At 40.0% G+C, this 19880-nt stretch overlaps 1 protein-coding gene across 2 annotated transcripts in view; it reads right to left on the bottom strand.

The window, feature by feature from the left end:
* The window catches only part of AIFM1 (apoptosis inducing factor mitochondria associated 1), a 94559-nt gene that overhangs the window by 50532 nt on the left and 24147 nt on the right, over window positions 1–19880 (bottom strand). For both annotated transcript variants that reach the window (XM_053698923.1, XM_053698924.1), the window contains 4 exons: window positions 14922–15052; window positions 14174–14264; window positions 13620–13704; window positions 9752–9828 (listed from right to left, as the gene is read on the bottom strand). In XM_053698923.1, coding sequence (XP_053554898.1) covers window positions 9752–9828; window positions 13620–13704; window positions 14174–14264; window positions 14922–15052 — 384 coding nt within the window. The remainder of the gene's footprint in view (window positions 1–9751; window positions 9829–13619; window positions 13705–14173; window positions 14265–14921; window positions 15053–19880) is intronic.

Raw genomic sequence — 19880 nt, 5'->3', positions numbered from 1 at the left:
TGTAGCCAGAACTACCAGAAGATGCGACCGCTCAGCTCCGATGTTGGCTCCGCCCCCTTTTATCTGTATTTAAAACTGAACAATCACGCTTTCTCTGAAAAACTGGCAGTTTGGATAAAAGATTTGCTATAGAATTATCCACTACTGCTGATAATTGTTGCATAGAAATAAGCACTGGCGCTCTAGGTGTCGCCTGCGCGGGCAAAGCTGGTGTAGACACAGAAGGAGAGGATGTAGAGCTATCCCCACTACCTTCATTAGATAAATCATCTTGGGCAACATTATGAAAAATAACAGAGCCGTCCTGATTTTGTTTGGACGCTATGGCGCAATTATCACAAACACTCGAAGGGGGAACCACATTTGTCTCTATACACACAGAACATAGGTTATCTGATGGAACAGACATGTTAAACAGATTTAGGCAGGCAAACAATGCAATAAAAACGATTTTAAACAAAAACGTTACTGTCTCTTTAAATAATAAAATGACACATTTATTTCTGAATGTTCAAAAAAACTATGAAGGCAATATCCGATTTTTCTGAAATTTGGACCCCAGTGTCTTAATGCTTAGAAAGTATTGCACAGCAAATATGGAGACTCTAGCTCTTAAAACAGGGGTGTCCAAACTTTGCTCTCCAGAGGTTTTGGAACTACATTTCCGATGATGCTCAGCCAGCATTTTATCTAGCTGAGCATTATGGGAAATGTAGTTCCAAAACCTCTGGAGAGCAAAGTTTGGACACCCCTGTCTTAAAACAAGCAAACCGGAGCTAATTGTTGGATTTAACCGTTTTTACACACCACAATCCCAGCTACAGCCTTGCTGCAGCTTTTTACCTTCCTTAGGGGTCACCATTCACAGAAAAAAGCCTTTTGGAGTCACTTTCTGAACCACAGGACCCTCTCACATGAATCTGCATGCACTGCCTTGAAATTCAACTGCACAGCTGAAGTGCCAAAATGAGGCTTCCTCCCTCAGCACACTAGAGTGAAGGGGCCTTCCTGGCTAGATTTAGGTGTCTAAAACAAGCCAGATCAATAAAAAACGTTCCCAAGTGTATGTGAGCTTATAAAATATTTCAAATGGTATAATATTGTAATAAAAACCAATCGATTTAGCCCCTAACAGTGTCTACCAGCATAAAAAACAAAAAGGGGAAGCCTGTTATCTTTTTTGCTGAGGTGAAAGAAAAATGGCTTACCGTTTCCCCTGAGGGGAAAAATGACTGTCATCTAGCATTAGCCTGTGTTGTTAGAAGGAGACTAGTCATACCTGAAGCAGATGAGTCTGCAAACTGTTACCCCCAACTGAAGTTCTCTTGTTTCAACAGTCCTGTGTGGTAACAGTAATGGATTTTAGTTACTTGTGCTAAAATCATAGCCCTCTTAAACAGAAATCTTCATCACTTTTCTGTTATAGAGTAAATAGTACAAGCCAGCACTATTTTAAATTAACAAACTCTTGATAGAAGAATAAAAAACTACAACTAACACCACAAACTCCTCGCCATCCCCGTGGTAGATGCTACTTGTTCAGAGCGGCAAGGAGAATGACTGGGGGGCGGAGCCAGAGGGGGAACTATATGGACAGCTCTTGCTGTGTGCTCTCCTTGCCTTTCCCTGTGGGGGAGAACATTTCCCACAAGTAATGGATGACGCCGTGGACCGGACACACCAATGTTGGAGAAATGAGCTGTAATTCTCTAAGGAGGCTGCTAACCAGCAGTCTCATAAAAAAAAAAACAAATTATACTTCTTAACCAGAGAGAAAGAGAAGTAGCAGTTACTTTCTGATCTTTACGCTTTACAGAGAAACAAACAGGGCAGACGACTGTCGAAAAACCCTAATCGCCAGAATAAAAAAGTATTAAAATCACGTACAACAACCAAGTTGTGCAACAAACGTTCCTTAAGAGAATAAGGATTCAGACATAAAGGAGGAACAACGAGTTCACAATTAAAATTTCTAATCAAAACCAATTAGGACAAATCACACCGCAAAACCGAGAGTTCTGAAACTCTCCAAGCAGAAGAGAAAGCAAAAAGAAAGAAAACCGTCCAATAAAACAACTTAATATCTATGGAAGGCAAAGGCTCAAACGGAGCCCGTTGCAAAACCAAGAACAAGGTTAAGGCTCCAAGGAGGAGCAACAGACTTAAACACAGGCCTGATATTAACAAGGGCCTGATAAAAGGAGAACACATGTAGCACATCCGCCAGACACTTATGTAACAAAAAGGATAATGCAGAAATCTGACCCTTCAGAGAACTGACTTACATTCTCCAGACCTACCTGGATAAAGGACAAAATCCAATGAATCCTGATCCTACTGCCAAGAGTAGCCCTTGGATTCACACCAGTTAAGGAATTTACGTCATACCTCATGTTACCAGTAACAGGCTTGCGATCCTGAAGCATGGTCTCAATGACCAATTCAGAAAAAACACGCTTATACAGAACTAAGCGTTCAATCTCCAAGCAGAGAGCTTCAGAGAAACGAAATTGGATGAAGGAATGGACCCTGAATTAGAAGGTCCTTCCTCAGGGACAACCTCCAAGGTGGAAGATAGGACATCTCCACAAGGTCTGCATACCAGATCCTGCAAGAATATGCAGGAACTATTAAAATTACCAATGCTCTCTCTAATACGATACGAGCAATGACTCGTGGAAGGAGAGCAAACTGAGGAAAAAGGTATGTCAAACTGAAACCCCAAGGAACCGCCAGAGCATCTATCAGGGCAACCTGCTGATCTCTTGACCTTAAAACGTACCTTGGAAGCTTGGGGAACTGCCATCTGATCAACTCCAGCACCCATCATTTGAGGGTTAACCTGGAGAACACCTCCGGGAGGAGCGCCCCGGAAAGAAAGGTCTGACTGCACAAGAAGTCTGCTCCCAGTATCCACTGGAATGTGGATAACAGATAGACAGCAATTGCAAACGAACATGAACAGGTTCCTCCCTGGAGATTGATGAACTAGAACTTGAAAAACCGGGCTAAAGACAACTGAGGCCAAGCCCTCAGAGCATTGTAGATTGCTCTTACTATTACCATGGAAGGTCTCTGAAAGCATGTGCCCTGAGACAGAAGCTCCTGAGGAAACCACCACGGGAGAAAATCCCATGTAGACAGATCTAGATCCACATGATCCCCGTTCCACTGTCTGAGCATGCATAACAGCAGAATACTCCGATGGAATCGGGCAAAGGGAATGAAGTTCAATAAAGCGACCATCAGACCAAATACCTCCATACATTGAGCCACTGAAGGCCGAACAGTAGACGAAGGCAAGAGGAAAGAATCTTTGAACTTCTGACCTCTGACAGAAAATTTTCAGAAACAGGGAAACTATAATGGTCCCTAAGAAAACAACCCCTGTAACTGGAACAAGGGAACTCACTTTCAGATTCAGAATATTGTGGGGGGGGGATTATTAGAGTTAGAAAATAACAGATGCTGTTACAGATTATATATTGCAATCAGTATACCTTAAATTAAAGTATTACATTAATGTTTTATATTTACTAGAACAAGCACCTGATGTGGATTCTAAGAAAACAGAGCACAAACAACTAGATAAACTAATACAATAGGAATACAATAGAGTTTGTAGCAAAGAATTCCACAAAGTTAGTATCAATATAACTCCAAGAAAGAATTGTTTTGGTTAAACACTCTTATTTTAAAAAGTTCCATACCATTCATACTTTAAATCTTTATTCATTTTACTAGGAACACACATTCACACGGTAGCAGAAGAATGTTAAAAACACTTAAACCTAGTTTTAGAGTAATTATTAGATGATTCAAATATTCAATCAGTATTAGTAAACATGGGCCCACTGATATAATAGTATAGAGTAAGCTAAGCCCTTACAATCCGAGGGCTGAATTACTTTTAAATTTTAAACAGCTAATACAATGGGCACCATGATTAAGTATCTAAAGTTATTGAATCATGATATCTGGTTTTCAACTTAGGTAAGCAAGTTAAAAAAGGACAGACAGGAGAGACACGGCTACTCCTGCTGGACCCCTGACGCGCGTTTCACAGAACGCTTCCTCAGAGGGGGTGCGGGCCGCAGCTACTCAGCGTTATTTATGCAACTATTTTGCCCACCTTCCAGATGCAATTGGTGCTCTTTCCATAATCATATGCATCCGATTGGGTAATATGCCTGTCAATCACTTCTACCGGTTCTAGAATATCAGACTCCTATGCGTCATTGAGAGGCGTGTGTTGTAAGACGTATCCTAACAATGATCTGATCCAATCATGAGATTGCAGTCAAGGGGTGTGTACGGTTGCACTGCACGGATTGGATGATCATGTTGTAGTGTACACAGAACATTGATTCCTATCTTACTTCCAATTCTGTCCTCCTATTTTGTATCAGCCAAATGTGAATACTTGTGATGTTTCAATTCTGGATCCTAAAATGAACATGTGCCGATTCTCTAAATCAGAATAAACCAATGGTCAATAATAACCTCGAATTTCACGAACAGTGTGCAGATCTATGTGGTTATAATTATACAACCCCACCTTCACACAGACAAACAGAACACCGCTATATGCGCTAACATGTTAAGACAGAATATATGGAGAATAATATGTTCTCACATTATATTCGTAATTGTATGCTCCGGATTGGAGAGTATAAATGTCAATCATTTCTTTCAATACTCTTATGCATGACTTGGGAACTTCTGCTGTGAGGCATGTCTCAACATTGCTCTTATCCAATCACGGAAGTATTTGTAAGAGGTGTGTGTCAGAGCATTGCATTGATTGGAGGATCGTATTGAGATGTAAATAAAGCACTAGTTCATGGGTTGCTTGCGGCGGTGTTGGTCATATTCCTTATTAACAAACATGGATAATGAAAATGATAAATTATTAAATTAATTTGTCTTGATATTTCAACCAGCATGATTGGATAGTAAATAATGTGGACAAGTTTATTATAAGAATTATATTCATTTATGTTGTTACAATTGAGTGGTCATATTGTCATATTCGTGGAGCATAAATAAATATAATGATTACACCACTATTTAAAGCTTCCTGTTTCCTTATTTTAAGTTCTTAATCGTATCTTTACACCCGGTACCGATCAGATTATCATATGAATCTAGCACCAATGTATGTACTCATTTCAACAGATAGTTTATATGCATACTTGACGTCACGATTATATATTATACGTCTAGTGTGCCTCAAAACTTCCCACAATAAATTACTACCCCTGAAAAAATATTTATTAATAATACAAGAGCTGATATCTATCAGAAATTCCTTAACACATATTGTCCATTATATATATTTACATATGTTCTCCTATCATCTTATCACATAAACGTCATGATGAATGTTAATTATGTTCAGACGGTTTGCCCTGCCACTTATATGAGGGCAATGACTTCAGATATCAAGTGTTTTGAAAAGATTGTATAAATAATGTTTTTAAGAAATAGGCACAATTGATTTGTTTAAAGGAAGATGTCTACCATCAGCTGATGTATTCCTGCAATTTTATATTGGACTTTTTTGGCAGATAGAAAACAGCACCTTAAGGTCCGATTTTTTGTACTTAATATCAAACCAAGAATAAAATTCATAAAAATACTATATTTGTTAGAATTAATGAATTGTGCTAATATTAACCCTTGTGTGGATGAATACATTAGACTATTCGATAGTGACCAGTGTAAACATTAAGAGTTGTAAATCCTAATGCTAAAAGGTGAATTACCAATCATTTAATGAATTGTGATAATATTAACCCATGTGTGAATGAATACATTGGACTATTTGATAGTGACCAGTGTAAACATTAAGAGTTGTAAATCTTAATGCTAAAAAGTGAATTGCCAATGATTTTAGTGAAAATGATTGAAAATCGGTTCATTTAGTTAAAAATAAAATTTATGTTGTGACATGAATGAAACTTAGTGGTGATTTACCATAATGTGATGTTGAACAACAAGTGATGAAATCGTGCAAAAAAAAAAAAAGGAGTGAAAAAAGAGGGAAGAGAATTCCTCAAAAAAATAATTTATACTAGATTCATTAGGATGAATTCCAAAAAATGGAGCCTGCTTTAAACTCGACAGGGAAATTCATATAAAATATGTGAATCGGTATGAATTTAAATAAGAGACAATGTGGATTTTATAAACTTAATAATAAAATTAATACAGCACATGTGAATTTGTGTTTTGAATATATATTTGGTCCTCATGCTTATGGGATCAACTTCTTTATTATCATGAGTATGAATACTTCATAAGATGTACTATACAATCAAATGACATTAGAACTTTCATTAACTCAAAAGTATTCATACTTCCTCTGAATTGACCATAAAGGAAAGAGATGAATTGATCTTATAAATTTATTCTATTAGATATATTCACAGATTTAAAAGTACACAAAAAAGTTATTTGAATCATTCATTCCAAAGGGTTTAGCTTTCAGATTCACTTCCCAACCGTGGGAACAAGAAAAGACAACAAGATCTCTGTATAAAAGTTTGCTTGTTGAAAAGATGGCGCCTGAACCGTTATGTCATCCAGAAAAGGCGCCACAGCAATTCCCCGAAAACTGATCACTGCCATGATAGCTCCCACAGGGAGCCATGGCAAGGCCAAAGGGAAAAGCCACAAACTGAAAAAGTTTGACAGAGAAGCAAATCTCAGGAACTTGAAGATACGCGTCCCCCAGGACTATGGTCATCTTGAACTAACCCTTTTGGACCAAAGGAAGAATGGAACCAATGGTTTCAAATTTGAAGGACGGTACCCTGAAAAAAAACTTGTTGAGACACTTTAGGTCTAGAATAGAGTGAAAAATTCCCTCTGTTTCGGGAACCACAAACAGGAATGAATAGAATCCTAAACCCTGCTCCTTTACAGGAACTGGAACTATCACTCCCAGGGAAGAAAGGTCTTAAAACGCAATTAAAAAATGCCTCTCATTTATCTGGACCGCAGATAAAAGAGAGGAGGAACCTGCCTCTGGGAGGAAAGGTAACAATTTTAATTAATAACCCTGAAATACTATGTCCGCAGACTATCTGGGACATCTCGTATCCATGTTTGAAGAAAAAAAACCAGAAAGATTCAGCCCCCCACTTGGTCCGATGCCGGATCGGGGGCAGACCCTTTATGCTGATTTTAGACTCAGCAGCAGGGATCAACTCTGACGTCCTGAAGGTCTATTCTTGTCTTGTGGTAGAAAAGACCCTTTTCCACCCGTAATATCACAACTATTCCTGTCAGATCAGGTCTAAACAAGGTCTTACCCTTGAAATGAATTGTCAGAAGCTTGAACTCAGAGGAAAAATACACTGACAAAGAAAATAGCCACAACGCCCCACGGGCTAGCACAGCGAAGCCAGATATCTTGGTTCCCGACTTAATGACTTGCATGGTAGCATCAGAAATTAAAGAATTAGCTTAAGATCCAAAATGCTGATCTGGATCTCCTCCAAAGGAGTCTCTGCCCAAATGGAATCATACAAGGTGTCACACCAATAAGATGCCGCACTTGACACAGTGGCAATACAAACTTCCATATAAGCCTCCAGCTTAGTCCATTGATCCTTAATTGAGCAACTATCCTCTCTAGGGATCGTAGTTCTCTTAGCCAGAGTAGAAATGGTCTCTTCTCTTTTAGGCACCGTGCGCCATATTTAATGGAGACAGCGACAGGAAACATCTTTTTTAAAAACAGGAAATGGGAAAAAGGAATCCCTGAAACCTCCTTTAACAATACACAAAAGATGTCCAAGCTTAAATCTGAAGGCTATTACTTCAGCATCAAATTAAGGAATTATAATGTCCAAATCTGAGATTTCACCCTCATAGGCTACCGACGTATCCTCCTCATCAGACCTATGAGGAAGGGCAATCTGTGTAGCCGTAGGTGGAACAGAAACCTTACTATCTGAATCTCTAATATTCCTCTTGCGATTTCCCTTAAGTATAGGAAAAGCAGATAATGCCACAGATACCCAGAAGGTACCTGAGCAGCAAATTCTGCAGGCAAAAAACTCCTTCAGGATATAGCGAGGAACTGCAGGGCACTGCATGTGACGCCATAGAGGCTTGGGACGTTTAAGGAGAAAACTGTGGCATTGCCTAAACAGCATCATCCTGGGAGACATTGGGCTCAGAGGCAACGCTTTATCTCTATCTCAAGAGATCCAGGGAAGTAAGAAAACACATAATTGCATATTTGATACAATATTGTAGCGTCTAAAAACCAAACAGAATTCTTTTCCAAAAGAAAAACTGAGAAGAATGTTATATTCAAAATGTAATATTTTTATAGTAAAAAACTGGCACTTTAAAACCAAACAGGTATTTTAAGGGAACTCAGTACATCTTAGTCTGGATTAAACTCCCCCATCTAGGATGCTTACCACTCACTATACTTCAGTGGAAATAACGCTATAGCATACACAGTATAGGATAGAGTATAAAGCAGTGATTTTATTTAATACATAGATGTTCATATAATGTACACATTCACATAGGTATAGAATGAACGTTTCTAACATCCATAATGACTTTAGGATAAACGTTTCCAACATCCATAATAACCTCTCAGAGTGCGGCATACATAACACTCTGCTCCGTTCTCAGCTGGAGAAACTTTAAGAGGCGGGTCACATGACCGGACCTGGCGAGAGACAAAAATGGCGACGCTCCCCTTCCCAGTGAAGGAGACGGGTCACAGCAGCAGCATGGGAATGAAGCGTGAAAATTACTAACGTCTCACTTCATTCTACCAGCTGTAACAAACCACCAGCAAGGTCTCTAACAACATAGTAATGGCGCCCTCCGCTAGGGATCTTAGAAACGGAGGAAGCGACACATTAACAAGCCTCATAGAAATGTGCAGCTAAAAGATAAAGAGCATATACCAAGAAACTGACTCAAATAAATAATACTCTGCATGCTAATCCCTTAGAGAGCTACACAAGCGCAACAGAAAAATTCATACTAAATGAATAATAATTAGAGGTATTATTAACCCCTTAGGCGCCTCTAAACGCTAGAACACATGAGCCCAAAAAAAGATCAGGGGATTCTATTATAAAAGTATTAACCCCTAGTTTCCTGGTCACAAGCAAGTGTCTGCATCCTGCCTAAAATATCCTTCTAAAGGATATATATGTCCCAGATAATCCGGCAGAGAGTCTCCTTATGCCTTTCAGTGTCAGTCTCCCAGCCCCAGAAGACTAAAAGGCACTTACCTGCAGTCTAGCCATCCGGCAGGAGGACAGCCTACATGGTGTGAGAGGATGCCACTCCTCACAGAGACCTGTAGAAAGAAGAAAGAACAGATTAAACCTACTCTGGCTTTCTTTACCATGGACAGCAGAAATGTTAGAAAAACGCAGCAAGGCCCACCTCACAAGTTCCTAACTGCTTTAAAGCCACCACTACCCTACTGAAGAGATTAACGTGGACTACGGCTAGACCCAAAAATCTTGCTTGTAGCGAAGGAAATCCAATTTTCTTCAGGCACCAAAACTTCACCTCCTCCATGCACCGAGGCAAAGAGAATGACTGGGGTTTGTGGGAAGGGGAGTGATACTTAACAGCTTTGCTGTGGTGCTCTTTGCCTCCTCCTGCTGGCCAGGAGTGATATTCCCAACAGTAATTGAGGCCGCCGTGGACTCACCATATCTTAGGAAAGAAATATATATACAAGTGCTTCACTTACCCGTCTAAACAGGGTTGTCCTTTTAATCACTTCCTCCCCAGCTCGCTCTATGGCAGCAAGGTTCCGAGGAGTCCCACCTAAGTGAGAGACAGGCTTAAGTACAAACACCAAGGCCAGGACTTCACAAATTTCTTCAAAATCTAGGAGCCAGCCAAAGCTTATTGGCCATCCTTATTTTATATATGTGTGTGTGTTGTTTGCTGGAAAGACCTGCTGCATTGCAGGGCCGCTTGACCCCCAATCTGTCTGTCATTTTACTGGCAGCTCTTGACAGCACTGCAGGTGAAATCAAGTGACATTAACTCCCTCCCCCAAACGTTGCATCATTGGTAAAGAGGCTTCACAGGAGGTATCAGAGAGAGGGCTAGGCCAAAGTTGGAAATGTATTTCCCAGCTGTCAGGCCTAGCAAGGATTCAGTCACACTAGGATAAAGTTTAGGTGGCGGCTGGCAGGGGGAAATGAGGGACACCAATGGGTGTCTTGGGGGGCTCTATACCAGGGCACCAGGGCCTAATTTTAAAGGGCCATATTAGTCAAAAAAATCAATGCTCTTATTCCTTAGCAGATATAATTTTAAGACTATCAACCCTGCTCTGTGGGTTATGAGCAGTACATCTATTGTGTTTAACCTCTTTGTGGGGGTTAAACACACAGTAATGCAGGGTCAATAATCTTAAAATTACATGCTCTAACGAATGAAAGCATGTCATTTTTCGACTATTATGACCCTTTAAGGAGCTGTGGCACCTGGGTTTGTCGAGCCCTGGAAAATGCAATCAACTAAAGGAAGAAGACACCTTGTGGAAAGGCTATTCAGTTGCTTCTAGGGAACAGCTTCAGGTTGTTGCCTCTGGCAGACCTGCTAAATTAGAAACCAAAAATCCCCTGCAAGATAAGACTAGATAACGTACATATAGGTCTAAACAGTGCTCACTCACTGAATGCTAAGCAATCGAAATCTCCACAACCCCTACCCTTAATATGTGGTTTAGCAGAAATGTTGACCTCTTCATATTAGTGGAATACGAATATTATAAGAAGAAATTCCAAGAGATAAGGTTTTATTGGGACTATTTGGAGGGGGGGCGTGAGAAGCTGATAGTATAGTGGTTTTTCACTCCAGCACTTGTGGGTGGTCACAGAAACCACCCTTCTATGAATATATATATGGGACATTAACCATTAAATGCTCAGTTAGAATACAAGGGGACCATTACGTATATTTTTACTTTTGACTCTCTATAAACAATATGCTACATTAAGTTGAGCAATGTACAAAATAACTCAGAAACACAACATTCTTGTAACTCTTTACTAAATATCTTGGTTCTAATTCATCTAAGAGCAAACTAACCAAGACCTTTCCCATCTACCTTACAAACTACACCACCACCAGGAAGCACCCAATACATAATATTTGCACTTACTTGAAGATGTACCATACTACTTTTAAACACAGATGTGAAGGGAAAAAAATAATAATATATTGGCATAAAACCAATTTATTATTATTTTATTTATTATTAAGATTATACTTATATTAAAGAACAATACTTAAAATAATGAAACACCATTGGAACAGTTTCTGTCATACAGAGCAACATACTTCCTACTGCACAATCCCCAAAACCAACTCTAATCAAGAACCACCAGACATCTCTGGAAAGCATCACTCTAACAGGCTCAAAACCCACAATCACTCCCCTCTAGAAACTCACAACATTAATATTCTTTAGGAAGCATGACACTTACTGAAACACAGAACTTCCTCTTATAGAGAATAACATCCAGTCTACAACAATAGATCTCTAGATCCATCTACTATAGAGCAAGATACTGAGTATCATGCAACCTGACATAAAAAGCACCTCATACAGTGCCACACAAATATAAGACGACAATTTAACAAAATAGAAATACTAACAAAAGTAACAATATAACAATACTCCCCTCAGGGTAAAAATGAAATGATGCTCCCCCAGCTATCTGTCTACAAACTTAACCATATTCAGTACTTTCAAATGCTCAGCTGATGAACCCCATATAACAACAGGACAGGAAAGTAAGGGGTTACTATAGCACTCACTCTCACTCTAATAATGATTAAAGTAAAATCATTCATACTTTATTTATCAAAAGTTAAAATCAGGATAGACATCCCTGATAGGTAAGTTACACTACCCACAACCACCTATATAATAATATTTAAAAGCAAAAGGGGCTCTCCTAACACTCTTCTGTTTCCTGGCCGATAACAGGAATCGTCGGCATCAGGTGACTGGAGTGATAGGATAAGCCTAGAAAGAACGTGCTGTACAAACGCGTTTCGGCTATTAGAAAGCCTTTCTCAATGTTTCACATTCAATATCTAAATGAATAAGCCGAGGCTCCGATGTTCGGAGCTTAATATATCCCCAAAACACCGGTTAGCAGCCAATCCGAGGCATATTCCAAGTTCCGCCTTCAGATCCTCCAATCGGTTACGGGCTTAATTCACGCCCATAAGAAAACATCCATCCGATTGGAGCTATGCCGCATACCTCGTCACTGGTGTTCAGTTTATTATGCACACTCCACGTCCATAAGAAAGCCTCCTTCTGATTGGAGTAATGCCTTACATCATATCATTGGTTCGATGTCGGACTTAATGAACTGTGCATAAAATACTGTTAAAGCCTCAGGTTAAAATAACCATAAATAGCATGGATGTTTTCTTATGGGCGTGAATTAAGCCCGTAACCGATTGGAGGATCTGAAGGCAGAACTTGGAATATGCCTCGGATTGGCTGCTAACCGGTGTTTTGGGGATATATTAAGCTCCGAACATCGGAGCCTCTGCTTATTCCTTTAGATATTGAATGTGAATCATTGAGAAAGGCTTTCTAATAGCCGAAACGTTTGTACAGCACGTTCTTTCTAGGCTTATCCTATCACTCCAGTCACCTGATGCCGACGATTCCTGTTATCGGCCAGGAAACAGAAGAGTGTTAGGAGAGCCCCTTTTGCTTTTAAATATTATTATATAGGTGGTTGTGGGTAGTGTAACTTACCTATCAGGGATGTCTATCCTGATTTTAACTTTTGATAAATAAAGTATGAATGATTTTACTTTAATTACTTTTTTATATAGAACCCCATATAACCCCATTAACAACACTATTTGTCAGAAAATGCTGTCCCTATGTGCCACCCCTAGACTGAAGAGCCATCCCTGACTCCCCTCAAAAACTGCAGCCAGCCTTAATTCCCCCAAGAGGCTCAAACTCTAGATGTCTAACACCAATTGGGGTACAATAAATGTATGTAAAAGGCATCATTGCTGGTATGTGTCCCCTCTTACATATTCACACACTACACTGATTGGTGCTGCAGCTGGTTTTGGAGTTCTGCAAACAATGTCCAACATAATGACCTTACAAGTCACATCTTACAGACAAGGAAAACTGATTCCTGAGAACATATCAACCTCTACTCTGGGGGGTTTAAATTTAATGAGCTAGGGAGTCACAAATGTGGCTATGGCTCTTATTTTTCTATAAATATCTAAAAGTAAATAAAGTAGCAGCACCGCTAAAACTATAATGTCCATCTTTCTTCAGCAGTAGAGCAATAGTAGTCCTGAATAACGATGGACATTATAGTTTTAGTGGTGCTGCTACTATTTGGGCTTTTATGTCTATTGTGGGATTGCTGTTTTATACTTAGTGGCTTGCAGACTGTGCCATCTACTGGTGCTGGACATTTTGTGGCTTACCTCAGTGGAATGTATCACTGTTTCCCACAAATAACGTTTCAGACACAGAGAATATGTACTTTTAATTCCTTATTACAACTTACAGACATCTTTCAAAGAAAAAGGCAATTTACCTGTGGCGATCAAACATTTGTCATAGGTGATAAAAGTCCCATCGTCCAGCTTCGCCTTGTTTTCACGCACATCTAATTGTACGACCTGAAGAAAAACCCCACAGATTATCAGAATACAACAACTCAATACAAAGCATCAGCTTACTTAGCCAGCTCCAACTTAAAGGGAAAGTAAAGACAAAACTATACTTCAAACAGAGTGCAAATTTAAACAACTTTCACTTTTACTTCTGATATCAAATTTCCTTTTGTTTCTTGGTATCCTTTGTTGGTAAGTAAATCTAGATAGGCAAATAGTATGGCAGTAGTGTTTGCAACATTATATAACATTGCTATAAACATTATTGCAAACACTGCTGCCAGATGGCTAAATACATGTGGATGCTTTTGAGCTCACATAAGATTACTTTTTAACAAAGGATACCATGAGAACTAAGCTAAATTCATAATAAAAGTAAATTGGAGAGTTCTATCCAATCCATTTAAGTTTAATGTTAACTTTACTGTCTCTTTACATTTTTACCATGTGCCCATCACACAAAAAAATCACTTACCTTTCGCCCAGTAAGAACTGACACCCCACCATTTTCAGCAGACATCAGCTCATGGGGGGCCACATAGAAGGATGGAGGCTGGAAAAAGATACTGCAGATGGAGATAAACACAAGAAGAGAGAGGGGCAAAGCAGGAGAAAAAAGACAGAGGGAGGGAAAAATAGAGTGAAAGTAGGGAAGGGAGGAAAAAAGAGAGAGGTGGAGAGTTATAGTTTATAGAATTAAGCCTGGATTATCATTCACTCTTTAGAAGTTATATTCACAGCATGTCCATCAATGCTCTTGTGCAACAGTGATCAAGAGGCTACATAAACTCTGATAAGCTAATCTATTACATTGTTAGTTGCAGAGCATAGTTCAAAGCCAGAATGAGCGTTCATTGTATTATCAACATGTGTGTTTTTTTACAAGTATAGGATAATCGGACAATAAATGACAGGTGAATGATCACAACAGAGGCAAACTATGGCAGGTTCTGTAGACGCTATGTATAAATGAACACCAAACCTTTACACCTACTCTCCTTCCCAGAGGCAGAACTTTCTTTCACTTTCTGCGATGAGATTTTTTTAGTGAAAAATGTTAGAGCTAGATGAACAAATCTAGTCAGCCAATCATAAGAGACAAATGTGTACAGGCACCAATCACCAGCAAGTCCCCAGTGTCTCCTTTTTCCTTTTTTTCCTCTTTTTCTCCCTACTCACCTTAAATCTTCTACCTCCTCTCACCACTGCCCCCCTACCCTCACCTTCTCTCTTTCCCATTCCACTGCTTGAAGCGAAGAGTCTGGCTCACGTTTGGATCATCAGAGAACCAGAGTTCCTTTGAAAGAGGTGGTCGCATGTATGGAGGGTCAGTTTCATCTGACACAATGAGGACCTGCAAGAAAAACAGTCAACACTATACTAACAGATGCATGTGAAAGTCATTAAAGTTATTTAGAATGATTTAAAATGAATGAATAAAATATAAGAAAGAAGAGCAGCAACAATAGCAAGTAGAATGATTTAACACACAGTAAGAGGTAAGAGTTTTTTCACTTCCCAATAAATCTCTTCCCTTCTGTCCAATATACAATAAAATGCAGGCATTCTAGTAAGAAAAAAATGATAGGACAATATACTTGTCTAGGTATCATTGCTTTAGATCCTCCACAGTCTTGAGTGAAGGACAAAATGGATAAGTAACTACAAAATATGATGTTTAGGTTAATATGCTATTACAATAATCTCAACTATATTTAGTATGCATAGAAAAAGCTTGTTATTAATAAAATAAAAAAGTGGCGTTTTGGCATGTTTGAATATTTACACTTTTATATATTAAAAGAAGGAGCGATAGATTGATTGTATAGAAAATTAGCAAATCTAGGAAAGTATAGCTGCTTGCTTTTCCCCAGAAGTGCTCTATATACATTGTTACCAATGTAACAGGGAACACTGGGTAAGATATGTAAATTAGATATATATTATCTCATGAATTTTGCTCCTAAGTACTGTGTTTAAACACAGCAATCCCCTTTATGGGGTAGGCCCAGCAAACACAAACCATGCCTGGGCAGCAGTTTCAAATTTATTAATTCTCATCAGCAGAAGAAAGGTTCGATTTGCTGCTTGGTGAAGCTTATTTAAAGAAAAAAGCAATATTAATTTGAGTTATGAGTTATGAAAAAAATAGATGTGAATGAAACTTTATACAAGAAAGAACACTCAGATCTAATACCCTTTGCTGATCAGAAAGCTGGGAATAATGGCATACAATTTATGAAGAACATTACAGGTTTCATGTACCAACTTTAAATCCCATTGTGACAGACTATAGAAAAATGAGCAATTATGCACTTGAGTTTGATCAAAAATATGCAAATATAGAACCAAAACAGAAACAGACAATTTAGCAATTTAAAGAACAGGAAAAAACAAAATGTATGCTTACCTGATAAATGTCTTTCTTTCCGGACATGGAGCGTCTACAACGTCATTCCAATTACTAGTGGAATATTCAATCCTGGCCAGCAGGAGGAGGTAAAGAGCACCCCAGCAAAGCTGTTAATTGTCACTTCCCTTACCCATAACCCCCAGTCATTTGGCCGAAGGGAAATGGAAAAAGAAGATAACACAAAGGTGTAGAGGTGCCTGAGGTTTAACAAAAAATACTTTCTTATTTAAGGGTGGGGTAGTGTCCGGAAAGAAAGAAATTTATCAGGTAAGCATCAATTTTGTTTCATTTCCTATGACATGGAGAGGCCACAACGTCATTCCAATTACTAGTGGGAACCAATACCCAAGCTAGAGGACACGGAATGAACAGGGATGCAGAAAAATGGCAGGAGGACCTAAAAAGAAGGCACCACCACTTAAAGAACCTTTCTCCCAAAAGAGGTCTCAACCGAGGCAAAAGTAACAAATTTGTAGAATTTGGAAAAAGTGTGCAGAGAGGACCATGTTGCCGCCTTGAAAATCTGTTCCACAGAAGCTTTATTTTTGAAAGCCCAAGAAGAGGAGACAGCCCTAGTAGAGTGAGCCGTAATTCTCTCAGTAGGCTGCTGACTAGTAGTCTCATAAGCAAAACTAATCATACTTCTCAACCATAGGGAAAGAGAAGTAGAAGTGGCCTTCTGACCTTTACGCTTTCCAGAGAAACAAACAAACAGGGCAGAAGACAGACGAAAATCTTTAGTAGCCTGCAGGTAAAATTTTAGAGCATGCACAACATCCAAGTTATGCAAAAGACGTTCCTTATTAGAAGAAGGATTAGGACAAAGAGAAGGAAAAACAATTTCTTAATTAATGTTTCAACCCGAAACCACCTTAGGGAAAAAACCCAACCTAGTACGAAGGACCGCCTTATCCGCATGAAAAATAAAGTAAGGGGAATTACACTGTAGAGCCGAGAGTTCAGAAACTCTATGAGCAGAAGAAATAGCAACAAGAAACAAAACCTTCCAAGATAACTTAATATCTTCAGAATGCATTGGCTCAATCAGAGCCTGCTGCAAAACTTTGAGAACAAGGTTCAAGCTCCAATGAGGAGCAACAGGTTTAAACACAGGCATGATTCTGACCAGGGCCTGAAAAAAAGATTGAACATCTGGCACATCTGCTAGACGTTTGTGTAAAAGAATAGACAGTGCAGAAATCTGACCCTTCGGAGAACTGACTGACAAGCCCTTCTCCAGACCCTCCTGGAGAAAAGACAAAATTCTAATAATCATAACCCTGCTCCAAGAGAAATCCTTTGATTCACATCAATATGGGTATTTGCGCCATACCTTATGGTAAATCTTACGAGTAACTGGTTTGCGAGCCTGAAGAATGGTATCAATGACCGACTCTGAAAACTAACGCTTGGCCAAAACTAAGTGTTCAATCTCCAAGCAGTCAGCTTCAGAGACTAGAATTGGATGGAGGAAAGGACCCTGTGTTAGAAGGTCCTTCCTCAGAGGTAACATCCAAGGTGGAAGAGATGACATCTTCACCAGGTCCGCAAACCGGATCCTGGGAGGCCATGCAGGAGATATTAGAATTACAGACGCCCTCTCCTGCTTGATACGAGCAATAACTCGTGGTAGGAGAGCAAACGGAGGAAACAGGTATGCTAAACCGAAATCCCAAGGAACCGCCAGAGCATCTATCAGGGTGGCCTGAGGATCTCTTGACCTTGAACCGTACCTTGGAAGCTTGGCGTTATGGCGAGACACCATCAGATCCAACTCTGGAACCCCCCACCTGAGGGATATCCTGGTGAACACCTCAGGATGGAGAGCCCACTTCCCAGGATGAAAGTTCTGTCTGCTCAGAAAATTCGCCTCCCAGTTGTCCACTCCTGAAATGCGAATGGCAGAGAGGAGACAATCGTGAGCTTCCGCCCACTCTATAATGCGCGTCACCTCCTTCATACCAAGCGAACCCTGAGTTCCTCCCTGGTGGTTGATGTAAGCCACTGAGGTGATGTTGTCTGACTGGAATCTGATAAACCGAGCTAAAGATAGCTGAGGCCAAGCTATCAAGGCATTGAAGATTGCTCTCAACTCTAAGATGTTTATGGGAAGAGTCAACAGGCCCTGAGCTTTTAAATAGCCCCAGCCTGCTCCCCAGCCTACCAGGCTGGCGCCCATGGTCACAATTACCCAGGAGGGTCCCTGGAAGCATGTGCCCTGAGACAGATGATCCTGTGAAACCCACAACGAGAGAAAGTCTCTTGTAAGAAGATCCAGATCTATCCTCTGAGATAGATCTGAATGGTCTCTGTTCCATTGACTGAGCATGCATAGTTGCAGAGATCTCAGATGGAACCGAGCAAAAGGAAGGATGTCCATGGAAGCAACCATCAGACCAATTTCCTCCATGCATTGAGCCACCGATGGACGACCAGTAGACTGGAGAGAGAGATATGAATTGAGGAGTTTTGATTTTCTGACATCCTTCAGAAAAATCTTCATGGATAGGGAATACATGATGGTCCCTAAGAAAAACACCCTTGTAGTTGGAACAAGGGAACTCTTTTCCAGATTCACTTTCCACCCGTGGGAACGTAAAAAAGACAACAAGATCTCTGTACGAGAGTTTGTTAGTTGAAAAGATGACGTTTGAACCAAGAAAAGGTGAAAAGGCAGGGAGCTGTGGCAAGAAAAGGTGAAAATTCAGGGAGCTGTGGCAAATGCCAAACAGGAGAGCAACAAATTGAAAGTGCGTGTCTAGAAAAGCGAATCTCAGGAACATGCAGATATGCGTCCTTCAGGTCTATGGTCGTCATGAACTGACCCTTTTGGACCAAAGGAAGAATGGAACGAATGGTTTCTATCTTGAAGGACGGAACCCTGAGGAATTTGTTGAGAGATTTTAGGTGTAAAATGGGTCGAAAAGTTCCCTCTTTTTTTGGGAACCACAAAAAGATTTGAATAAAATCCTCAACCCTGTTCCTTTACCGGAACTGGAAAATCACCCCCAGGGAGGAAATGTCCTGAACGCAGCTTAAGAAGGCCTCTCTTTTTACCTGATCTACAGATAATCTTGAGAGGATGAATCTGCCCCTGGGAGGACAAGTCTTGAATCCTATCTTGTAACCCTGAGATTCTATGTTCACAGCGTAAGGATATGGGACATCGCGTATCCAAGCTTGACAAAAAAAGGAAAGTCTGCCCCCAACTTGATCCACTACCAGATCGGGGGAGGACCCTTCATGCTGATTTAACCTCAGATGAAGGCTTCTTTGACTGCTTCCCCTTATTCCAAGGCTGACTGGATCTCCAAGAGGACTTGGACTGTTCCGGCTTGGAGGAGGAAGAGGAGGATTTTTGTCCCTTGAAGTTACGAAAGGAACGAAAATTTGAATTTTGGCGACCCTTAGGTCTATTCTTCTTATCCTGAGTTAGGAAAAAACCTTTTCCACCCAGAATTATAGACCAGGACTAAAAAGGGTCTTACCCTTATAAGGTATTGACAGGAGCTTGGACTTGGAAGTTAAATCAGCTAACCAAGATTTTAGCCACAGAGCCCTGTGAGCTAGAACAGCGAAGCCAGACATCTTGGCTCCCAGTCTAATGACTTGCATATTGGCATCAGAGATAAAGGAATTGGCCAGCTTAAGGGCCTTAATCCTATCTTGGATCTCCTCTAATGAAGTATCCTCTAAATTAGCTCTGACAAGGATCCCACCAATAAGATGCTGCGCTTGCTACCGTAGAAATACTAGCAGCAGGTTGCCA

The sequence above is a fragment of the Bombina bombina genome, chromosome 1, assembly GCF_027579735.1.
Source record: "Bombina bombina isolate aBomBom1 chromosome 1, aBomBom1.pri, whole genome shotgun sequence".
Lineage (NCBI taxonomy): Eukaryota > Metazoa > Chordata > Amphibia > Anura > Bombinatoridae > Bombina > Bombina bombina.
Note: the sequence above shows the minus strand (reverse complement) of the source record. Positions and strands in the feature narration are given on the sequence as shown.